This window comes from Manacus candei, unplaced genomic scaffold, assembly GCF_025592945.1.
Source record: "Manacus candei isolate 608988 ecotype Guabito, Panama unplaced genomic scaffold, ASM2559294v1 h1tg000007l, whole genome shotgun sequence".
Taxonomy (NCBI): domain Eukaryota; kingdom Metazoa; phylum Chordata; class Aves; order Passeriformes; family Pipridae; genus Manacus; species Manacus candei.
Window position 1 is genome coordinate 2,898,210 of NW_026138055.1, and position 22,429 is coordinate 2,920,638.

At 43.6% G+C, this 22,429-nt stretch overlaps 1 protein-coding gene across 5 annotated transcripts in view; it reads left to right on the forward strand.

Moving 5' to 3' along the window:
- KLHL29 (kelch like family member 29) overlaps positions 1-22,429 on the forward strand; it is a 392,600-nt gene that overhangs the window by 344,912 nt on the left and 25,259 nt on the right. For all 5 annotated transcript variants that reach the window (XM_051810143.1, XM_051810162.1, XM_051810153.1 and 2 more), the window contains 3 exons: positions 9,171-9,369; positions 12,032-12,214; positions 15,016-15,196. In XM_051810143.1, the coding sequence (XP_051666103.1) occupies positions 9,171-9,369; positions 12,032-12,214; positions 15,016-15,196 (563 nt within the window). The remainder of the gene's footprint in view (positions 1-9,170; positions 9,370-12,031; positions 12,215-15,015; positions 15,197-22,429) is intronic.

Below are 22,429 nucleotides of genomic sequence, written 5' to 3' on the forward strand. Positions count from 1 at the left end.
AAGAAGCAACCTGTGATGTGAGGTCAGAACTAGTCAGTAATTTCCTGTACCAGTGAACACAGAGCTCTGGTTGTAGGAGTCCTCCTGATTGCTGTCACTGAGTGGAAAGCCTGCAGCTGACTGACACATCTGGGAAAGCTGAATGTACTCTTTTTTTTCCATTTATTTCTCTTCCTGACTGATGGACAAGATTGTAGGGTTTATCCTAACAGTTTATCCCTTTGATAGGCTTGTTACAACTCCAGCAAACTCATGCAAAAAATATATTGCATAATGGAGGCTTTACTGTCTGAAACCAGTTATGTTCTGAGCCACCCAAACAAGGAAAGATTTCTGCCAGGCCTCAGACAGTCTTCACCTGAGCACATCCCCCTGCTCTCTGCATGGCCTTGAGCAGGTTGTTTCACCTTTTTACCCCCATTTCTTACACTATAAGCTGGAGGGAAGTGATGCTTCCCATGTGAGCTGTTGGGAGGATCCAGTGGATAATGAACCATATTGTCCACAGGTACTGACGACTGCCAGAGCTCTGCAGAGCTGCAGTCATGCCCAGCATCTGTGGAGGATAGGAAAGGTGTGAAGTTGCTTTATGTATAGCAATTTGCTGCCTGTCCAAAGCACAGATGTACCAAAGCTCATTGGAAACTTTCCCACCTTCTGCTCCAAGTCCAAAGTTGTATCTGTTTTCTCCGATATAAAAAACATAGTAAATAGTTATTAATCATAGAAAGCCTGGGAAAACAAGACTCCCCATTGCATGTAGCTTCCCTCTCACCCTGAGGAGGGACAAGAAATGAGGAGAGGGCAAACATTTCAACAAGTTGCCCAGAGTAGTGCTAGGAGAGAGACAGGTACTGCAGCAATGAGTGACGCAGAAGAGGCTCAGCTGAATGGCAGTCACCTTTTGTTGCACTCTGCAAGGATATAATCATGTGCCCTTTTTCCAAACCCTATTTAAAATCATAGTGTCCAGCAGCAAAATGAAATGTCTCCACCATAAAAGCATTAACAAGCTTTCCATGAACTTGTGTCCTCAGAGGCAGATTTATCTAAATGGCATCTTCATGGTGCCTGAGAATCAGAGATGCATAGACAAATTTGAGGTAATTTAGAGAAGAGCAACACAAATGATTAAAAGACTGAAGGAACTGATGTGAGAAAAAAAAGATTAAAAGATGTGAATATGCATGACTTGGCCTAATGACAGCTAAAGAGGGATAAACGTCTACAAGTGTTTGAAGCCCCAAGGAGAGGAGCTGCCCGGAAGGATGCAAGGGTTGAAACAACAGTAAGGACCACTGGGATGAATTTGAGACTTGGCAAATTAGTCTAACACTGAGCAAACACAAAGCCCACCTGTAAGCCCTGTGTCTGTCAGTGAGGGTAAGGAAAAGTGGTGGAGAGAAGGAGAAGAGAATTTATGTCAAAAATGCTACAAATGCCCATGAGCTATATTTTGGCAGTGACAGAGAGTGGCAGTTCGAAGGCAAGATGCTACAGAGGAAAAAGGGTTGGTAACCCTGAAAGAGCAGATGGGACATCCCCTATTTCTCAGGCACATTTTAAAGACCTTCCAAAATTATGTGGAAGAGCAACTTGCTTCAAGAAAATGGAGAATCTGACAGGTAACTGACAACTCCAGCTCTACTCTGTGATGACAAGGAGGTAATGAGAGAAGCTGATATGCAATACCAGCATGTACAAATTATTTAGTTCATCATAATAAGAAATTAATTGATCGATCAATGTACTTAAGAGCATTAAGTTTCTGGAAAGAGTGTTGGAATAAATATGAAAAAGGATGCTTCCAAGGGAGCCTAAGTGAATTAGGCACTAACACTCTCTAACAGCTCAATTAGGCTTCTTTGAAAAGCCCACACTACTCTGGTGCTTTGAAATCCATTTGTGGGAAGAGCAGACAAATTCAGAAAGATGCCATAATGAAAGTACAAGAAGCTTCAATTTCCCTGAAAGTGAAAAACGCAAGGGATGAGCAGTAACCCCTGTGATTTCCCAGGGACGGGCGGCTCAAAGAGCTCCGATTTAAATGAAGCTTTTGCAGACACACTCAGCTCCTGTACGGGCTTACAGAGGGAAAAGAAAAGGCAGCAGCAGGAATGGAATCAGTGCAGGAACATGCCCTTAGCTATGGATTGGAGGAAAAAGTTGCATTAAATAAAAGAGAGGATGCAGGTGAGATTAGCAGTTCCTGAAATTCCCTCCTGACTAAACTTTTAAGGTTTTTTTAAAGGGATACTCTTGACAGAAAATCTACCGAATTATTTCTCTGAAGTTTTAATTGGTTTGAGGAACTCCCTTGTCTTCCAGTCTGCTCAGTCTCTTCATTTGTGGCTTTTCCAACACGTTTTCCTGTTTTTTACAAAATCTTTCTCTGCAGTTGCTGAAGCAACAGCCTCACAAAGACCCACATCTGCAAGCAACTCCTCACACATGCTCCCTTGCTTTTGCCTGTTGCTGTACGTGGCCCTAATGCTCAGGACCAGCCTCCAGAAACAACCATTTTACATCATAAGCAAGAAGAGTTTTGGAGAGTTACTGCACATGGATTTTGTGTCAGTGTGTTGTGGGGATGGAGGTATCAAGAGTTTGCTTGGTTCTGTGAAGCACATGAGAAGCTTCAGCCATTTGGTTGGTGGCAGAGTGCTTTTAGGATGCATCTGTATGCTAACAGGTGTTTGAGTAGGTGACTGCCCATAAACAAAAGAAATGCCACTCACCTCTAGTGCCCTTTGGGGGAGCTTTGTGGGGTTATTTCATAGACTTTAGTCAGCAAGCTAGAGAATACATGGCAAGAGTGAGGGTTTTTTAATCCTTAGTATCAGGCAAATTCCAAGTATGATGGATCAGTGATTTATCTTCCTGTGTATTTGAAAACCTCTCATCATATTACTGCTGCAAACTGTTCAGAGAGAAGGGGATGGGCACTGATGACATTACAGTGTTTAGTCAGCTGTGCTGCCATAAACGTGTCACGTTGAAACCTGATTTCAGGAAGACAGTGGGGCTGCTCTTTCCTTCTTGCTAGGCATGAGATTTATGCACGTGGCATCCTGCCACCGAGCCACCAGCTGAACCCAGTGCCTGCGAACCAGATTTTCTGCCACATGTTTGTCTCATGATATTATGAGGCTGTCGGCTGACAGGCTACCAAACCTTTGGGTTTAATCTGGAGGCAGCATTGCAATTCCAAGGAGTCAATATGGGTGATTAGTGAATACTCCAAGCGTACCAGAAAGCTTAGTTGGGCTTGGATATGACCTTGGGTGTAGGAATGTGCTGGAGGTTACTAGAAACACAATGTGTTTTTGTAATACCCAGGGGTTAGATGTATCACAGTAAGTACCCCCATTACCAAACAGCAGAGCAGTGTCAGGAAAATCTAGCCAAAAAAGGCATATTTGTGAGAATGGCAAAGCAGTGCACCAACAGCTTTGGTTTCCCCAAACCTCAGTTGATTAGAGCATGGTGCTAATAACGCCAAGGTCACGGGTTCGATCCCTATGCAGACCATTCACTTGGGAGGTGGACTCGATGATCCTTGTGGGTCCCTTCCAAACAGAATACTCTGTTCCCTGTTGGGCTTACACTTGCAAGTTTGGAGCCAGCAATATTTTGAATATCAGGTTGGGTAACCTGCAGGGGAAGCCTGGGCTGGGCTGGAGATGGTTGTAGGGAGGGACCACTCATGTCACCACTCCAGTGTGTCGGCGTGCGTGGCCACCACCTCACGGCTCCCTGGGCGGTTCATTTCCTGGCTGCAGGGTGGGCGTCAAAGACTCACATCTGCCATTTGGAGGGTGGTTCTTAATTAATGTGTGCTGCACTCACTTGAAAGAGTTTAATACAGTGGGAACTGGTTCTGCTTCAGATCTGTCCCTGGTGGCTTCCTTCATCTAAGGAGGTTCTTGCTTCAGCCCTAACACTGGGATGGTGCATGACGTGGGTCAAGTCTGAACCAAGGGTTTATATAAGATGACATAAATCTCCTTCAGGGCTCTTGAATGAATCAAATATGTTCCTACTTCATAATGTTTTTAAAAACTCTTGCAATTATGCAATAAAGAGCAGTTCATTGGAGCAAAACCCTATCATAATTTGGGTAATCTACCTTCTGTATTTGTATTTCTAGCTGAAGCCTGTTTCTTTAGAAGCAGATAGCACAAAAGGCTCCTTTGTAAGGATAATGGTAAACTAGAGAGACAGAGGAGTTATAAGGCATAAGGGAAACATTATTTTAACCTCTTTGGGCATTACTTCAAAAATGTTAAAAATCTTGAGAGTTTTCCAGTAGAAAATTTAAGGAGCAGGAAATATGATTCTGTAGCAGTAAACATACTTCCTGTAAAAACTATTTGTATATTGTTATGGCCCAAGTCTATGCAGGAACACAATGAGAGTCCTTCTGGAGAATGCTTGTGAGGATTTTACTGGATTAGAGTATAAAACACTCTAAGAGAATAAAAGATTATTTTTAATGTGATAGTGAAGTGGGTTTTTTAACTGAGACTGTGAAGATACCAGAACAAAGCTCACTTGCAAGCAAGCATTCATAATACTGATGTAATCAGTAGGAGAAAAAATGCCATAAAAAGTTTAGCAAAGTGAATGTCTTCACTCAAACTAACAGCTAGGAATAAAAAAAGGCATTAGAGTGTTTTGTAATCTCATTTGCTAAAGCGCTGGCCTGTCTACTGAGATGGGAGTAATTTATGTATTACTGGGGAAAGGCTTGAAAGGGTCAACTTTAAGGTATAGCTAATCATGTTGGTCATATATTCCTCTGAGTCAGTGCTGACCCAATGGTAACACTTAGGCTTCCTCATGGTATGATCACAACCTTCTGAGCACAGTACCTAGGACAAATGGACACAAAGACTCCTGTCAGAGGCAGGAATTAATAACCCTCCAATTTGGAGTGGCTGCTGGTTGTAGGCATCTCCATGTGGCATGGTCTGAGGCATGTCCTGAGGAACACACTCCCTGTCTTAGGAGCTGATGGCCCAGAAGGGGATATTCTCTGGTTTTCCTGGTGTGTGATGGATCCTTTCAGCTCAGATTGCTCTGAGGACTGTGTTAAGTGTGTTGACTAAATCTCTATTAATTATAACAGGAGTTTACGTATGTCTGGCTGACAAGTAAATACCTGCTTGTATGAACCCATTTAGGTGTCTGAATCTAAAGCTGAATCTCTCCCCCAAAAATGTTTAGGTAATTGCGTAAAGATAAGATCTCATAAGATTTTTCCCTCCTTGTTTTTTATGAAACACTTGTGATTGCAGGCTGGTGGAAGATCCTGCTTTCTCTTCAGCCACTGAAATCAGTATCAGTGAAACATGTGCCTTGAAGCAGGCCAGATATTGTCTCTTAGAAGTCTCTGCTCTACTGTGTCTGCAGTGACTATCTACAAAGACTTTGCTTATGTGGCAGTAGTGCCCTGACTCCTGCAGAATCACCCCAGACATGCACGTGGTATCCGCCAGCATCACCACTCAACAGGGGGTTTATGGACCAGAGTAGCTCCCTTCACCCAACAGGAGCTGTGCTGAGGTTCATGTCACCTGAAAAAAACAGTCCTGACAGCATTCAAACACTTTCCTAGCATTTTAAACAATAAATTCATTAGATTTTTGCATAATGGTGCCCATTCTCAAGGAGTTGAGCTATGGTCTCTCATGTTTATGAGCTGATAACTCATAACTGTAGTCCAGAAGGGGCATTAATATTCTCTACTTCATGCTGGCATGTGATACAGGCTGTAGAGCAGTCGTGAGTGGTTTCCAAGAAAGACCTGAGAAGTATTTCTACTTGTCCAGACAGCACCTGCAGCCGAGCAGGGAGAAGAAAACATTCTGGGGGTTACAGGCACAAACCACAACTCCAGGGACTCAAGTTTCCTGTCTGCTGAATTTGGCAATTTGCCATGCACAGGTATTCTGCTGCTTTAATAATAACTGGTAACGTCAGTAGGTGCAGTAGATATTTCATAGCTGTATAAGGAACAACGGGAGGACAAGAGAGAATGGAGAGCAAATAACTGATGGTAAGGAGGTTGAAATGCTTTATGGTGCTTATTCCAATCTTAAATGAAAAGGATAATAGTAACAGGATATTTAGTACAATCATAGCTAACGGAGCTAGGAAGCCTTCGTAAGGGAGAATCTGAAAGAAAAAGGCAGCTGATTGCCTAAATCACTTGAATATTCTTAAATCAGTGAGGCTAAATGAAATTCACCCTTGACTATAGTGCTTAAAAGAGCTGTGCAAAAAGACAGTGCTTTATAAAAGCGTCTCTTGTCTTCTGGAGACGCTGCGATGGTTCATACTCCTCAAATCCCTTGGTGAAAAACACTGCAATTCTATGTACCCTCAATGCTCTCAGCGCCAAGCCCGAGTCGTGACTGCGTGTGGTCGTGCACACACACACACACAGCGCCAGCTTTTTGTAGTTGTTTGAGCAAAGGAAAGAATAAGAGTGAAAAGTGACATCGGTTTTGATATCTGACATCAACTTTCAAGCTGATGAAAGGGAGCAACATGTTCTAATTATTATTCCCCTTCAAAATAAGCCACGAGCTCAGACAAAAGAAGAGAGAAAGGAGGGGGGGAATCCAGGAGAGAAACAGAATCACATTTTCTCACTTATCTAATTAAAGCAAGGTGGGTGAGCAAGAGGGAGAGCTCACTGGGCTCAGGCAGCAGTGATGCCCCATTTATTCAGGGAAGGGTGGGAAGTGGAGGTGGTAACTCCGCTGGGCCCATGGGAATTGTCCCATCTCTCTCAGAGGGGAGCTGTTTTCCCAATGCTAATTCACACTCCACTTCAGGACATGGTGGTGCCTGTTGAACCCCATGTCCTAATTTAGTGGCACAACCGTTGGCGCTGGTGTTTTGTATTGATTTGTGTTGTGTCTGCTTCCAGTGCTGACCAACCTCAGGAGTGTCAGGGGCAGCTCCAGCGTGTCCCACCACACCAAGGGAAGGTGCTGGCTCTTCTGTACACTCCATGTGTTTTCAAACTCTATTTAAACTGCCCTTTAGTGACTCATACTACTTCCTGATCAGCATGTAGTGGGAATTAACCTCCCCTGTGGGGTTGTCTTGCTCATCCCTGGTTGTACCCTCTCTCCGCATTATTCCCCTGTCCCGATGCCACGTTTCATCTTGGCTTCAGTGTAAGGTTAAACGCCCCCAACCTTCTTAAAAAAAGCACTTCTTGAAGTCAGAGCTTTGCCACCCACTGCCATATGTCCACTGCTCCCTCTCCTACATGGTACCGTTTAATGACATTAAGATATCTGCAGCCAAGTGCCTGACATTTGTGACTCCAGGGAAGGAGCAGCCGTTGTATCTCCTAGAAGGCACCTCAGAAATGGATTCAGCAAGGGAAAAGAGAGGAGTGTCTTCTTTTACAGTTCAAGGTTGATGAAATGATCTCAAGCCCTACTTGGCCCTGTGCCACACTGGAGTTAAGAGCGAGGAGTCACAAACTTACTACTCACAGGCGTGGGTTTTTTCCAGATGAGGAACACTGTCATTTAACTGCTCCTTTTGCATCACCAAACAACATTTTTATCCCAAACAACTGCAGAATGACCAGGCATCAACTCTTCAGGCCGTACCTAAAATTACCAGCCCCTGTGTTGAAGAGAGCTGATAAAAAGGGCACTGAGAGTTAGCCTGAGACCTCGGTCATCTTCCTAGTCCCACAGCCCCACAGGCACATGTGGGGCTCAGCTCCCCACAGGTCACTGCATCTTTGCTTTGACTGAGTTTGCACTAGGCTGATGTGACTCTCCAGCAGGAGAGCAGTGTGAGTTGGGAGTAGATACCCTTTGTTTTCCTTCTAAATTAAGCCTATTTCTTCAGTTTGGGTGGGGAAAGGTGAAGCCCTGAAAGTGGTCACGGGTGTCACTGCATCCTCCACCTGCTGGCCAACCCATTATCTGGTTCAGTCCATACCACTGCCTTCCCATCTCACTGTGCCCTTGCTCCATTCCCATCCCTGCTCTTGCTCCTGCTCCTGCTCCTGCTGTGACTTGGCTCTCACATGCTGCAGGGACAGGCATGCTGCTGAAAAAGAAAGTGAGAGCCAAGTAGCTTCTGGAAGACCAGAGGCATCTGCAGTCCAACAGATGCTGCTGGCGCCCAGTGTTTCTTGGGACCAGTCTCATGGACCTCAGGAATATTTATTCGTATCCTGGCCTCAATCCCAGTTGGGATCTTTGGATGCTTCCACTGTATGAATATTTATTACAACAGATGATTATCTTTTCTTGCTGCGCACCCTCTAGTTTGCATCCTGTTTGTGTGCCTTGCTTCTCCATGTTTTCCCATTGCTCTGCTTTTCACTGTGTTGTCATGCTGAGTTGTGATACACCCAAATATATAAAAAGAATAATCTGGGGATGGACTCCTGGTTTTTTTATTGCAGTTTTCTCTCTTGGGATTTTGCTCTCCATTAAACCATGTTTGGTGACAGACAGCTTCATTTGCTCAGGTGTCCTTTACCCTCTGAAGTTTAATGTATTTGTTTAGAAGATGAAACTTACTGTCGGTATTTCTATAGCACCCTCTGGAGTCAGACTTCCATAAAAGCTAGAGCTACATTATTTGCTTCACCAACAAATAAAGCCTAATAATTAAAAGATTTTTAGCAAATTGGTTGATATTATTTAATTGTTGAAATCCATCCTGGTTACTGACTTTTGTCTCACATTTCTAGTGCCAGAAAAGAGTTGTTTTGAGGCTTTATTACAGTGCAACAACCACACTCACATTTCAAAGTTAATTCAGATAACTGGAATGCTTACTCCATGCTGGCAGTGCACAAGGTGTTATATTCAGCCTGAGTTCAGAATGAGCTTTTATTTCCAAAAATCCCTCCATACAGGGCTGTATAACAGGAGTTGCCACCTTTTGAAGATTATTTTCAGTCTCTGGGACCAAACCCAGCCTGGGCTGGGAAGCACTGAGGGCTCTGTTGTCTCTGTCTCACCTGGTCATTAGGCAGGGCTTGTGTGCAGCATTTATGGCAAGTGTCTTTCCAGATTGGATGACAGGGGATGGCTTACAGGGAAGGAGGTGGAAATGCCAAGTGGCTGAACTCTGACATGAAGGCTGCAGTGTGTCATTATTTTTCCCCCTCACAGTATGCTGCAGAGCTGCTGGCAGTGGTGCGCCTCCCCTTCATCCATCCCAGCTATCTGCTGAACGTTGTTGACAATGAGGAGTTGATAAAGTCCTCGGAGGCTTGCCGGGATCTGGTGAACGAAGCCAAGCGTTATCACATGCTGCCACACGCCCGACAAGAGATGCAGACGCCGAGGACCCGGCCCAGGCTCTCTGCAGGTAAAGCAAATCTTCCTTCGACAGCACCAGCTCCCTGGTCCAATGTTTCCTGAACATGGTCAGGACATGCCCTTGGATGGGGGACAGATCTTGGCTGCTTTTCTTGTCTCATTCTCAGGATCTAGTGATATTTGAAGCTCAGTTTTCCATTTCTACTTTCCTCAGGCATTTAGAAAGCCTCTCCCAGTGGGTGGACATGGGTGTTTAGATGTACACTCCTGAAATAGGATTTAAAAGGAGCCTAATTTTTAGGAATGATTGTCTTTGGCAGAGACATAACATTCCCCTGCTGTCCTGAAAGTGAGCCCCTTGCCCTCTGTGCCTCAGTTTCTCCAGCTGCAAAAATAGTTTAATAATTTGCTTCTTTGCCATTGAACCTCTTGTGGGGAGATTCTGACTAATATTCATCTCACAGCTTCACTTTCACAGCCCTTTGTAAATATAATATTTTTATATGGTGGAGCTCACAGTACCAGTTCAGGCTGTTTAGTGCCTCCAAAACAAATGGATCACACATGACATATTCCCTTTTAAAAATCCAGCAGCTATGGAGATCTGACTCTTTTTCAGAAGTTTTTCACCCAAGGAACATATGAATTTTCCTTTTTGGAAAAATGCATGGAAAAAACCTAAGTGCCCAACTTGCCAGCCCAGCCCATACTGTGGTGATGAGAGAAATAGCCTAAATATTTGTTTAACAGAAAGTGCAAATACCATGTAGGAAAACTGCATCCAAGAAGGGGTCAGATAAAACAGGTGAATTGTTTTAACATGCTGCCTGTACTTCTGCCTCCCATAAGTGCAATCACAAAGCCAGACAAAACTTTCTGTCACTGCCACTAATGCTAATGTGGCACGGAGATGGCATATCAAACCACGGCATTTGCAGCTTCGGGAGGCTGCCTCATCAAGACACCTTTCACAAGGACGAAGTGTAGAGGACTTTCAATAACAATCTACCCTAAAAAGTCTTTCATTGAAGACTACTAATGGTGTGATGTTTGAAGGGATTTTTGAAAAGTGCTTATTTTATGTATATAAAATTGTAGGTGTAATGTGATCCATTTCCAGAAGCTTGTTGATGAGGGAAAAGTGATTCTCTCAGGGTAAGAGAGGGTGATTATAGTTTTTTAGGTCAGAGTCTAATTATATAGAATCATGTTATTTTGCATATCAGCGGCATTCATGGAGGCACAAAGGATCTCTAAACACCCTTTGTGGACTCGCTGCAGCATGTCACATGCCCTCTCGAGGTCATTGATTATAATCAAGTTATGTCTTGCACAGGTGATTAGATTTTCTGGTATGGCGCAAAAATAATGATCTCTTGTTACCGAGAAATATTTATTTAAAACTGTACAGCACTTTATCTTAATAACTTCTAAGAGAGTAACCTTGCTTGAATGACACAAATATATTTTTTGAAAATGCTAATGAGGAGTGACGATAATCCATTACTCTGCAGACGCATTCCTCTCCACTGCAGCTCCTCATCTCTCTTGCTGGCAATCTCCCTTCTGCCCTGCACCTGTGCACACTTGTCTCTGGGCTGGGCACTGTAACACATCACAGCAATTGCTCCAGCCACAAGACAAGCTCTCAAAATGACGATTCCTTCCAGCTTGTGGCCTCATGGTCCTGCTTCTGAGCCCACCTCTCCTGGAAACAAATTGCACAGGGGCTTATAATTTCTGCAGGAAGGTTTTTAACACTTCTGCTAAATGCTAAGTCCAAACTATTTCCAGCACTTAATTCTTGGACGGAGCCAGAAAACATCCCAGGATTAAACTGTGACCCATCTCTGTGGGGATGAGTCTAGAGAAGAGTCTGGAGTAACACAGAGATCAGATATGACTCGACTCTGGCTGTGAAGTGGAAATAAAACCTTTGAGATATGGAGTGCAAAAGTTTTGCATTTGGCTAGCTGGACACCCTGCATCTTATGGGCTTGGTGGAGCTGTTCAAGCACAGATAAAGCTCAGTTAATAACTGTATTAGGGCAGGGGCTACCTACATTACATTTCCAAGCACCAGGTAGATTATGACCATGATACATGACTTGAGCACATCTTATCTGTGTCTGGAAAATCTTTCTTCAGGTAAAGCAAAAAAACTCAAAAAACAGCCCACAAGAAAATTATATGTCAATAGAGCACATGCAGTGAAAATATCAGGATGAATATGCATAACCATAGCCTAAACCTTCTCCAGACATTAGCTTTTTTTTTTCCTCAGGCCAAAGTCCAAACATTTCCTGGATACTGGTCAAACTCCCAAGCTATCACAATCCCTGACAAAAGTCCCATTTTCTTCAGTGGAAGATGAATTTGCTACATGCAGGTCTCACTCAAATACTGTTGAAGTGAATGGATATCTTTACATGGAACTGCCTATTTATTTCTTCCCCATCAAGTTTTGCCCAGATGGCATTCTTCCTCCCTACTTCTCCCAAGAGTGTTCATAGTGTTGTTCCTCACCCACTGCTCCCCCTACACACACATTCCTGTTTTTTCTCACCCTTCTTGGATTGATTGCAGACTCTAAAACAGATTTATATATGATACATTAAAATTACACTGACTGATTAATATTTTTGATAGGTTCCTGCCTGTTTGAGAGATGCCACTTTTTTATAATACTTTTTTTCTTACTTGAATCCCAGGTGTAGCTGAGGTAATAGTCTTAGTTGGGGGTCGCCAGATGATTGGCATGAATCAACGTGCTTTAACAGCAGTGACTTGCTTAAATCCTCAAAACAACAAGTGGTACCCATTGGCCAGCCTGCCCTTCTATGATCGAGAGTTTTTCAGCGTGGTCAGCGCTGGGGACAACATCTATCTCTCAGGTAAGCAGCAGATTTCATAGAAACACAAAATCACAGAAGGGTTTGGGTTGGAAGAGACCTTTAAAGGTCATCTAGTTCCAACTCCCCTACCATGGGCAGGGACATCTTCCAGTATATCAGGTTGCTCGAAGTCCCATCCAACCTGGCCTTGGACACTTCCTGGGATGGATTACCCTCATCTTCTGTGGGCAACTTGTGCCAGTGCCTCACCACCCTCATCGTAAGAAATTTCTTCCTTATGTCCAATGTAAATCTACCCTCTTTCAGTTTAAAACTCTTACCACTGATCCTGTCACTAGAGGTCTTGGTAAAAAGCCTCTTGCCATCTTTCATATAAGCCCCCTTTAAGTATTGAAAGGCTGAAATAAGGTCTTCCTGGAGCCTTCTCTTCTCCAGGCTGAACAACCCCAACTCTCTCAGCCTGTCTGCATAGCAGAGGTGCTCCAGCCCTCTGACCACTTTCATGCCCCATCTCAGGACTCACTCCAACAGGTTCATGTTTTTCGTGTGCTGAGGACCCTGGAGCTGAACACTGTACTCAAGAGGGGGTACAGTGAGAGAGCAGAGTAGAGGGGGAGAATCCCCTCCCTTGACCTGCTGGCCACTCTGCTTTTGATGCAGCCCAGGATAGAGTTGGCTTTTTGGGCTGCAAGTGCACGCTGCCAGGTCATTTCCAAGTTTTTGTCCACCAGTATCTCCCATTCCTCCTCTACAGGGCTTCTCTCAGTCCATTCATCCCCCAGATTTACTGGGCTGGTAGAAAAGTTACAGCACAGACATGATGGAATTTTACCCAGCTGCTCCTGAGGGGTTAAAAAAAAAAAGAGAAGTGGGAAGGAGGTTGGGAAAGAGGGGTTTCCCTGCTTTTATCATTGTCCATGTCTCTGCGGCGATAATGTTCTCTCAAAGCAGTCAACAACAATATTTTGCAGTTGCAATGTGAAGAAAATAGGTCTGACAACCATCAAGCATGCAAAGAGCTTTCACTGCCATAGAAACACGATTTATAATACTGGCTGTAGTTGAATCTAAATGGTGGGTTATGGAATTTGAGACAGACAGACTGAACTGCTGAATATGTGACCTACACTTAAAGTATTTGCTTACAGGAGCATTCATGTTTTGTACTTGTTGAAACCTCTCTTTTGACAGTAGTCACTAGCCCTATAATCTTCTTACTTTTGGTGAAACTGAGACCACACTCCTTAAAAGGCTTTAATTCCCAAAGTAGCTGTCGACACCGCACCTGGAGCATCACAGCGGTTTTTTTTTTGCAGTCTGTTGGTACCTCTGTTTGGCTGGAGGGAGAAAAGCAATTCCCACCAGACAATGCAAGGATACTCTGATGGCAGCTGAGTGGAGGTTGGATGATAAAAAGAGGAGGCTGGGCAGGGAGGTGCGGATGTGTGTGATCCGAGGATGTAGTTGGGAGCACAGATGCACCTGGCATCTGTACCAGTAAGGGGTTACAGCTGTTGCCTTTCCTTTGCCGAGTTTCCTCACTGCATTTTCTGCAGTAAATTGCTGCCTGTGGTGTTAAATTCCATTAATACTGCATAGGGACCCTAAGAATTGATTGGAAATTACTTCTTGATTTTTTTTTTTCCCATGCTTGTTTGCCCATGCTTGAGAGCAGCTGGAGCAAAAGTTTTCTGAGGAGGCTTTTGTGAGATGTTGACTTTTAGTTATTCTTAGCTGAGGTACTTTCCAATATGTACAGCCACTTCAGGCTGTGCCATACCTTCTAACAAAAGCTTGGAATCCTAATTTCAAAGCTTATTTCAGCTCTTTCCCTTGAATCTGGATGAGTGACCGAATTGTATTCAGTGGCTGCAATAAGGAGAGCTGAAAGTCCCACATGGCTGGAAATGTAGCTGAGTGTCAGTTGATATTTTACTTTGCTCAAAGACACAGGAAAAAAGGGCAGGGGAACCAACAGAAGTGGGAATGGACTGCTGCAAGCTCCAAGTACTGGACCCTGCACTGCATAGCGTAGGTTTGGAGAGCAAAATAGCAAGAAGGAAGCCTGGTTTTCTCATTAAACCATGCAGCTGAGTCTAATTCATTTTCCTGGCCCGACCACTCACTCCTAGTGTGGTCTCAAATCATTTCACCTCTTTGGGCTTCAAAAAGGGATAGTAAGACACCCACTAAGTTGCTGGCTGCCTTGGAAGCTTCAGTTAGAAGTTAAAAAGTGACCAGTATAAATATTTCACAAGAGCATCTTGAACTGTTTTACAGGAGTGGTACAGCTGGTTCTTTCTTTTATCAGCAAATGAAAATAAATAAGAAATTTGTCCCTGAAAATTAGAAATTAAGCCTACAGTGCAAGCACTGACTTTATTCTGCCCATATATGTGCTGCTTCAATCCATCACTGTATTAAGCGTTTTAGATTTCAGGCTGGCCTATGTCTCGCAAGCCAAGATAGACTCAGCCTCCTGACACCTTCTTGCAAGTGTTGCAGTAATTTAATAGACTGGAAGTTATTTATGAACACTGAGAAGGGTCTATCCCCTTATGTATATGTCCCTTGTAGTCTGACATCTTGATTTCTTCATGTCATCTTATTAAAAAAAAAAAAAAACCCACAGCCTTTGGGGCGCATGAATAAATGACACAGATATGCATCATCGGAACAGATGCTCGGCATTGAGGGTGATTTATTTTAATTAGTCAAATGTCATTTGAAGAGTTTTTTTACTTTGTAACTGGCTTTGATTGCTGTGTGCAAAGCTGCTGCCGTTCCAGGATCTCACGTAATTCTCCCCTTCTCTCTCCCTCTCCCGCCGGTGGTGCCAGGCGGCATGGAGTCGGGTGTCACGCTCGCTGATGTCTGGTGTTACATGTCCCTGCTCGATAACTGGAACCTCGTGTCCCGCATGACAGTCCCAAGGTGTCGACATAACAGTCTGGTGTACGATGGGAAAATTTATACCATTGGAGGGGTCGGTGTGGCAGGCAACGTTGACCATGTGGAAAGGTAAAAAAAAAACAAAAAGACCTAAAAAAAAAAAACAAACCAACCATGATTTTTGCTGGAGCTTTTCCTTCATGCTAAAGGACCATTTTCTTTTTAAAGGACACATCAAATGGACTGTGTGTGTTAAAATAAGCTTTTGTAACAGCTAAGAAAGGAGGAAACTGGGCAGGATTAGATTTCTTTTAAAAGCTTCAATGGAAAACATTGTTTCAAAACCAAAGACAAAAAGTTGCCAGCTTGTCAGTTCGCTCAGGGGAGTGAAGAGAGGAATTAAGCTTCTTTGGACATTTTTCCAGGTTATACAGTGAACTAATAAGCTTCTTTTGAATTTAGTACTGGCGAAAGTCTTTACAGACCACAAAAATACAGGTTTTTTTTTCTTCTAAACCCAAAAAAGCAACAGCAGAGTAAGTTTCTTTTATGTCTTTTTCTGGTGAAGCATCTCAGCCTTGACCTGGCTGGAAGATCCTCCCTTTGGTGGTCTTGGCCTGTGGCCTTAACCTGCCAAGTTTGGAGTAAAACAACCAATAAATGGAAACAGCTTTGAATTCTTGGCTGAATGGAGATGGGAGAGAATGGAAATTTCTCTTATCAAGAAGACTCCAGATATAAAAAATTTCTTTTTCACATGGAACTTAAAAAAAAAAGAGGAAGGAAGAAAAGCACAATGAAAACATATCACAGAGTAGAATTCCAAAACCAACTTATTTCACGTCAACCATAACATTCAGTAGAGCCACAGATTTTACACATATATCAATGTTTTCTTTAAAAAATAGAATTCACTTTGCATTTCAGGATGTAAGAATATTTCATTCCAAAAAGGTTGATACAGTCCTAGCCTTACCCAAATACTTATTGCATTGTAACACATTTTTGTGAAATCATTTCCTTTAGTGAAAATGGCAACCAAAAATAAGGGGTATTTCTTTTTGTCAGTTTTAAGTGCTGAATTTGAATATTTCTTCAGCAATATTTTGAAGCAGGCATTTCCTAGTAAAACTTGCCTTAGCAGGCAAGATAAATAGGGATAGGTCATTAAGAAAGATTGGGGGGAAGAAAAAAACAGCACATTTTTCAAAAGGCTAGGATTAAAGATGCTTTAAATCTGCAACATATACATTCCATTTATTCAGCAGGTGTTTTTTTTTTCTTTTAAGTAGATACTGTAAGTACTGAATACCAAAACCTGTATTAAAAGTTTATTAATATTTCAAAGTGAAAAACACAGGAAATTAGGATATGCCAAAAATAAGTTTCCTTCATCAGATCTACTTTTTGGTACTTTAACTGTGTGATGACTTTTTTTTTCCATAAAGATTTTCTGCCTAGTTCAGTGCATGGGACAGATCAGCTGTCTGTGTGCAGGGTGCTAAGTGATTACCACTGACATACAGACTTAGTTTTGTGTTCCTCTGTCTTCACAAATTTGGCACTGTTTTGCCCAGGAGATGAGTCTGTGACAAGATAGGCCCTGGAAAGGACATGTGCTGTGGGACAAGGTCTGCAGATGGCCTCCCCTCCCAGCCATGCACGGGCTGAAGAACTGATGTTGGTGATGATGCTCTCAGCAAATCAGGGAAATGCAGACAGCAAAGAAAGAATGGCAAATCATAGCAGTGAATGCAAAATGTGAACACTGCTTCTCTCCTTAACACCGAGCTTAAGGCAGGCACTGCCCACAGGACTTGCTTTGGAGCAAGTCTCATCCTTTTCTGCAGATTTTTTTCTGATATGTGAAGGTATTTGTCCTGCAATGGAAATCAGTAAGTTTTTAACTAGCAGAATTTTTTTTTTTGAGCATGGGAAGGAGAGAGCCCAGGAAAGAAATGCAGTCTTTCATCCCATCTCTCGATAAAGATGAACATCGAAATAATGCTGTTAGGACAGGTGCCTTCACAGATGTCATTGATTAAATTATCTCTTTTCATTTTTTTCCCAGGGCCTGATTTCTGTCTCTGCTCTGATTTTCATGGTCTCTCTTTATCAAAGGATCCAAAATGTTGGTCAGTTGAATGAATCCCAAATCAAGCAAAGTCCCCTCCCCGCCTTCCTTCTCATCTCAGTCACCCAAGCCCTTGCCACAGACGACATTGCAGCCTGCAAAGTCACGCTCAGGCCCTCAGTCCCCTGCTTGGCTCAGTGAGAGCAGCTGTGCTGCTTTTCCATTGTAACAAGCCCACCAAGAGACCTGTATGTGGGAAAGGAGCAGATTTCCTCCCTATCATTTCAGCACACGCTGTCTCAGCCACAATAAGGATGTCTTGTCATGGGGATTTGCTAAACCCGTGGTTATAATTAATCTGCTATTGTCTATAGAGTGACTTGTGAGACAGAGCCATGGAAAAAGTGCAACATGGCCTCCTTTGGGCTATGCTGGGAAATAAGAGAGGTTTTGGGATGTTTCCTTTTTTATTCTTTGTATTAAAAATGACAGTAGGGGGTGACAGAAGTGAAGCGTGGCATGGCTGAAGCTGTGTGTTTTGGAAAGGGTGTTTCGGGGTCTGCTGTTAAAAATGCAGGTGAGGAAAAGCTGACCCTCCTAGCTGTGCTGAGCAAAGTCAGGCCTTTTCACACGAAAGCATTTCCCATTTGGACAAGGCAGCATTCAGGAATTTAAATCACTGTACCTATTTTTGCAAGCAATGAGCCTTTCTGAATTTGGGTTGCAACTTCGCAAAAAAACACACTAAGATACAAACTGAAATCACTTTCATTGGTGAGTTGTCTACTGTCTTATGTGCAGTGAGTGCCCACTTCTTGACTCTGCTTTTCTCCCCCCCTCATCCTCAGGAGCTACAAGAAACCAACCTTCTCCTACCATATTTCTGTGTGGATTGTACATTCCTCTTCAAATACTGTGTTGCTTTGGATGGGATACTGCAGAACCATTTCTCAGTAGGGGGAAAACCTCTCTGTCATTCTAGCAGGTCTTATAAAAGCACTGTGTTAAAATAATAAGATGACATGATCACATGCTCCGTGTCAGGTGATGCCAAAAATTGCTTTTACCTCTAAAGTAACATTGTTCCCCTCAGTATGGAATTGCAGAGTCACATCCTCTTGGGTTTGGTTAGTTTTTCACCCCAAAGGAGGCATCTGAGATTATAGCCCTGTTATCCACTCAGAAGGAGGTACCTGACACACAGTGCAGTCCTGGGCTGTGCCACCAGTGTGAAGGGCAAAGCACTGAACAACCTCCCTCACTGGACCACCTGCCACCTCCCCTGATGCACATGCAGCTTATCTTTCCCAACCACATTTTGCTCTCTGCTTGCTCAGTGAGCCCAAGCATGACCATACCCAGCTTTGGCCAGGTTTTGACGTGTATTTGCTGGCATGGTGAAGGGCATGTCTCTGGTCCAAAGTGACCTACCCTGGCCTCACCAGTTAGCAGACCCAGAGCATGAAGTCTACAGGGTATCTCACCACAGTGGGTCTTTGAAGACAGAGCAAATAACATTTTCTACCATTTTCCTTCTTGTTCTCCACCTGGAATTCTTGTAATATTTGATCCTAAATGGTTAAAATCTTACAAAGATATTTTCACAGCATTTTGGTTTTTAAAACCAAAGACCACCAGACTCCTAATGATTTATGGCATCAGCTCCTGTGCTCCTCTCTCCATGCTTTTGGTTGTGTCATAGATGCTGAAGGGTGCAGCCTTATCCAGAAATTCTGCTGCCACTTAAAACAGTGGATGTTTTCATAAAATTCAACAGGGCTGAGATCCTTTACCCTTTATCTGCCATTTGTCTGTAAGGAGGCAGCAAAAATTCTGTCTCGATGGATAATATTATGGGACTATCAGTCACAAACAGATGAATAGGAGTCATTCGTTACTCATCTTAAAACAATATGCATGTGCCAGAGGGGCTGAGTTATAAGTCCATTTTTGAGGCTGTACACGGGTGTATGTTCAGGGAAAGTTATGTTTTTGGAATGAGTGTTTAGGGAAATAACAGCACGGCTGCAGTTCTCCATCAATCCCCTCTGGCAAGGTTCTGTGTGACAGGGAGCAAGTCATTAGGTGTTAGGCGAGAGGGTATTACACTTCATGTCTTCTTCTGAGATATGAGTTGAGTTGGGACCTGGTGAAATGAAGTGGATCCGCGAACTAGGTCTTTAGATAATGGATGGGCCCTGTAATATATGCAATTTGAGAGCCGAGAGGACTGCATACACTGACAAGACAATATATGTGACTAAAAGTGTGGAAATGTGGGTGCTTTGTGGTTATTATATGTTTGAAGGACAGAAGAAGATGAATCCCCTTGACCTGACATCACTTTTACAATAGGGTTGTCTAAAATTGGGAGATTACTTTTGTTGGCAGTGCATACTTCGAAGGCAGTCTGAAAAATTCAGTGTAAAGAATGAGCTTTATACAATTTAGAAAACTGCTTCATAACCTACTGTTTTACTGAGACATGTTAATGTGGTAATTAGTGCTTCTCCCCCAAAAAAGATGGCAGGATCAATAGCCCTACTGAAGTGCATCAGGAATGCACCCATGCACTCATCATAGGCAACAGACAGGAGGAGCTGGAAGCTGCTGTGCAGCAGGAAAACTGCTGCCATCGTGGAGACATGGTGGGATGACTTGCACAACTGGAGGGCTGCAGTGGATGACTCTAAACTCTTCAGAAGGGAGAGGCAACAAAGGAGAGGCAGTGAGGTGACACCCATATATAAGAGGGGTCAGAAGGAGGATCCAGGGAGCTACAGGCCTGTCAGCCTGACCTCAGTGCCAGGGAAGGTAATGGAGCAGATCATCCTGAATGCCATCACACTGCACATGCAGGACAACTGGAGGATCAGGCCTAGACAGCACAGATTTAGGAAAGACAGGTCCTGCTTGACCAACCTGATCTCCTTCAGTGACAAAGTGACTTAGTGGATTAGGGAAAGGCTGTGAATGTTGTTTACCTGGACTTTAGTGAAGGCTTTGACACCGTTTCTCCCAGCATTCTCCTGGAGAAACTGACTGCTCATGGCTTGGATGGGTGCACTGTTGGGTGTCTAAAAACTGGCTGGATGGCTGGGCGCAGAGAGGGGTGGTGAATGGAGTCACATCCAGCTGGCAGCCTGTCCCTGGTGGGGCTCCCCAGGACTCAGTATTGGGGCCAGTCCTGTTTAACATCTTTATCAGTGATCTGATAAAGGGGGGTTGAGTGCACCCTCAGTAAGTTTGCAGATGATACCAAGTTGGACAGGAGTGTTCATCTGCTTGAGAAGGCTCTGCAGAGGGATCTGGACAGTCTGGATCAATGGGCCAAGGCCAATTGTATGAAGTTCAACAAGGCAAAGTGCCAGGTCCTGCACTTGAGTCAAAATAACCCCCTGAAGTGTTACAGGCTTCGAGTTGAGTGACTGGAAAGCTGCCTGGTGGAAAAGGACATGGGGATGTATTTGGTTTCCCAGTTTGGGTGAAGGAGGGTAGGAGCAAGAAAGATCAGTTTTGTCACTGTAGAACATAAACAGACAGCACTGAAAGCGGGTGAAAAATGGCATCTGTGGAACTCGAGGTCCCAATAGTGAAATTCATCCAGTAAAGAAGGAAAATTATTTCAGTAATTTGAACCTTTCTCCAGTATTCCTGTAGACGTGGTCCTTGACCGCACCCAGCCCCATCATATGTAAAGGATATAACACCTCCTTCCCAAAAACATATTAGGACAATCAGAAAAATTTGTTCATCAAAAGGCTTGTGAAGCACTGGGACAGGCTGCCCACGGAAGTGGTGAAGTCACCGTCCCTGGAGGTATTTAAAAGGCATGTAGATGTGCCACTGAGGCACATGGTTTAGTGGTGGGCTTGGCAGTGCTGGGTTAATGGTTGAGCTCCCTGATTTTAAAGGTCTTTTCCAACCCAAACAATTCTATGATTCTACAATGCCTTAAGAAAATTAAATATATTGCCTTGTCCAAGGATAGTTTCTTAAGCCCCTTGGAATAGTCAGAAGAAAAGAAAAAAAAAGCAAAAAATAGTAATCCAGTACTATGATTTTAAACATGTGAATCATCTGAAGAGCTGTTCAGGATGACACTGTCCAGCTTTAGTTTGAATAGCAGCTTTCCTGCAGATGTAATTAAATAATGCTAAGGGTTTCTTACAGACTGACGGAAATGGTCAGTCTTTAATTGACTGACCATGATGTAAGGATTTTATAATGTGAATAAATGAAGATACTCATATGGCTATTTAACTTAGAAGGAGAGAAATTAAGAGACTGAGGAGAAAAAAAAATTACTGTTTTCAGGTACTGAAGAGATCATAAGTCAAAAAGGCAGCGAGGAGAACGGCACAGCTTGAAATGAAGGGTTTTCTGCTGTTAATACTCAGGTGGTAGGGAAAGAGCAAGGAAAGAGGCATTGGAGGAAATGAATGAAGGAAAGGGAAGATCAAGCCCGTGGATGAAATCCTAAGAGTGGAGTTGTGGAAACCAGCAAGGTTATTTCTGCCTGTGCTCTCTTCAAGCCTGAGCTGTGTTTTCTGCTGGGTTCAGATCATTTGCCATATCATGGGTATATAAGTAATATACATACATACACATATATATTTAGATAATATATAAATGAGAAGGTGGTGACTGCACAAGGGTCAGCTGAGGTCACTGTGCTCAGTGCAGATGAAGTGACAAGTAGGGACACACACGTCCTGCACACGTGGAAAGCCTGGTGTCCAGAGCAAAGCAGGGCCATGGGCTGTTGGGTTGCAGGGTCTGCACTGGGGGCAGAGGAAGGTGTGCAAGGGCATGTGTGTTAAACCACATGTGAGTCCATAGCATGCAAGGACAGCAAGCCAGCAGTCAGTCATGTGAAAGGAGATGCCCTTGAAGTTTCAAGTTCAGCATATTGGCTGGGCTTGGTGGGCCCACAGCCAAGGACAAGCATGGACACAACGGGACTGGAGGGAGCATTGGTGGAGGGGGAAGAAAAACCTTTGCTTGGCTTGAAGCCAACTCACATTATGTCTCCATCTACAGCTTCAAACAGGGGATTCAGATGCAAAGCTTGACTAATGGAAAGAGATCAAAGTGATTATTCTTTAAATCAGTTCCCTCCCTGCTGGCCCCTGAGTAGGGCCGTGTGACAGGCAGCTGAGGAGCCCCAGGAGCACCAGTGGCCGTGGTGTGATGGCAGTGCCAGAGATGACACAACAGATGGAAAAGCTCTAGGGCAGAGAGGTAAAGCAGGTGTCAGTATTTTCTGTCCTGGAAGGTTACAAAGG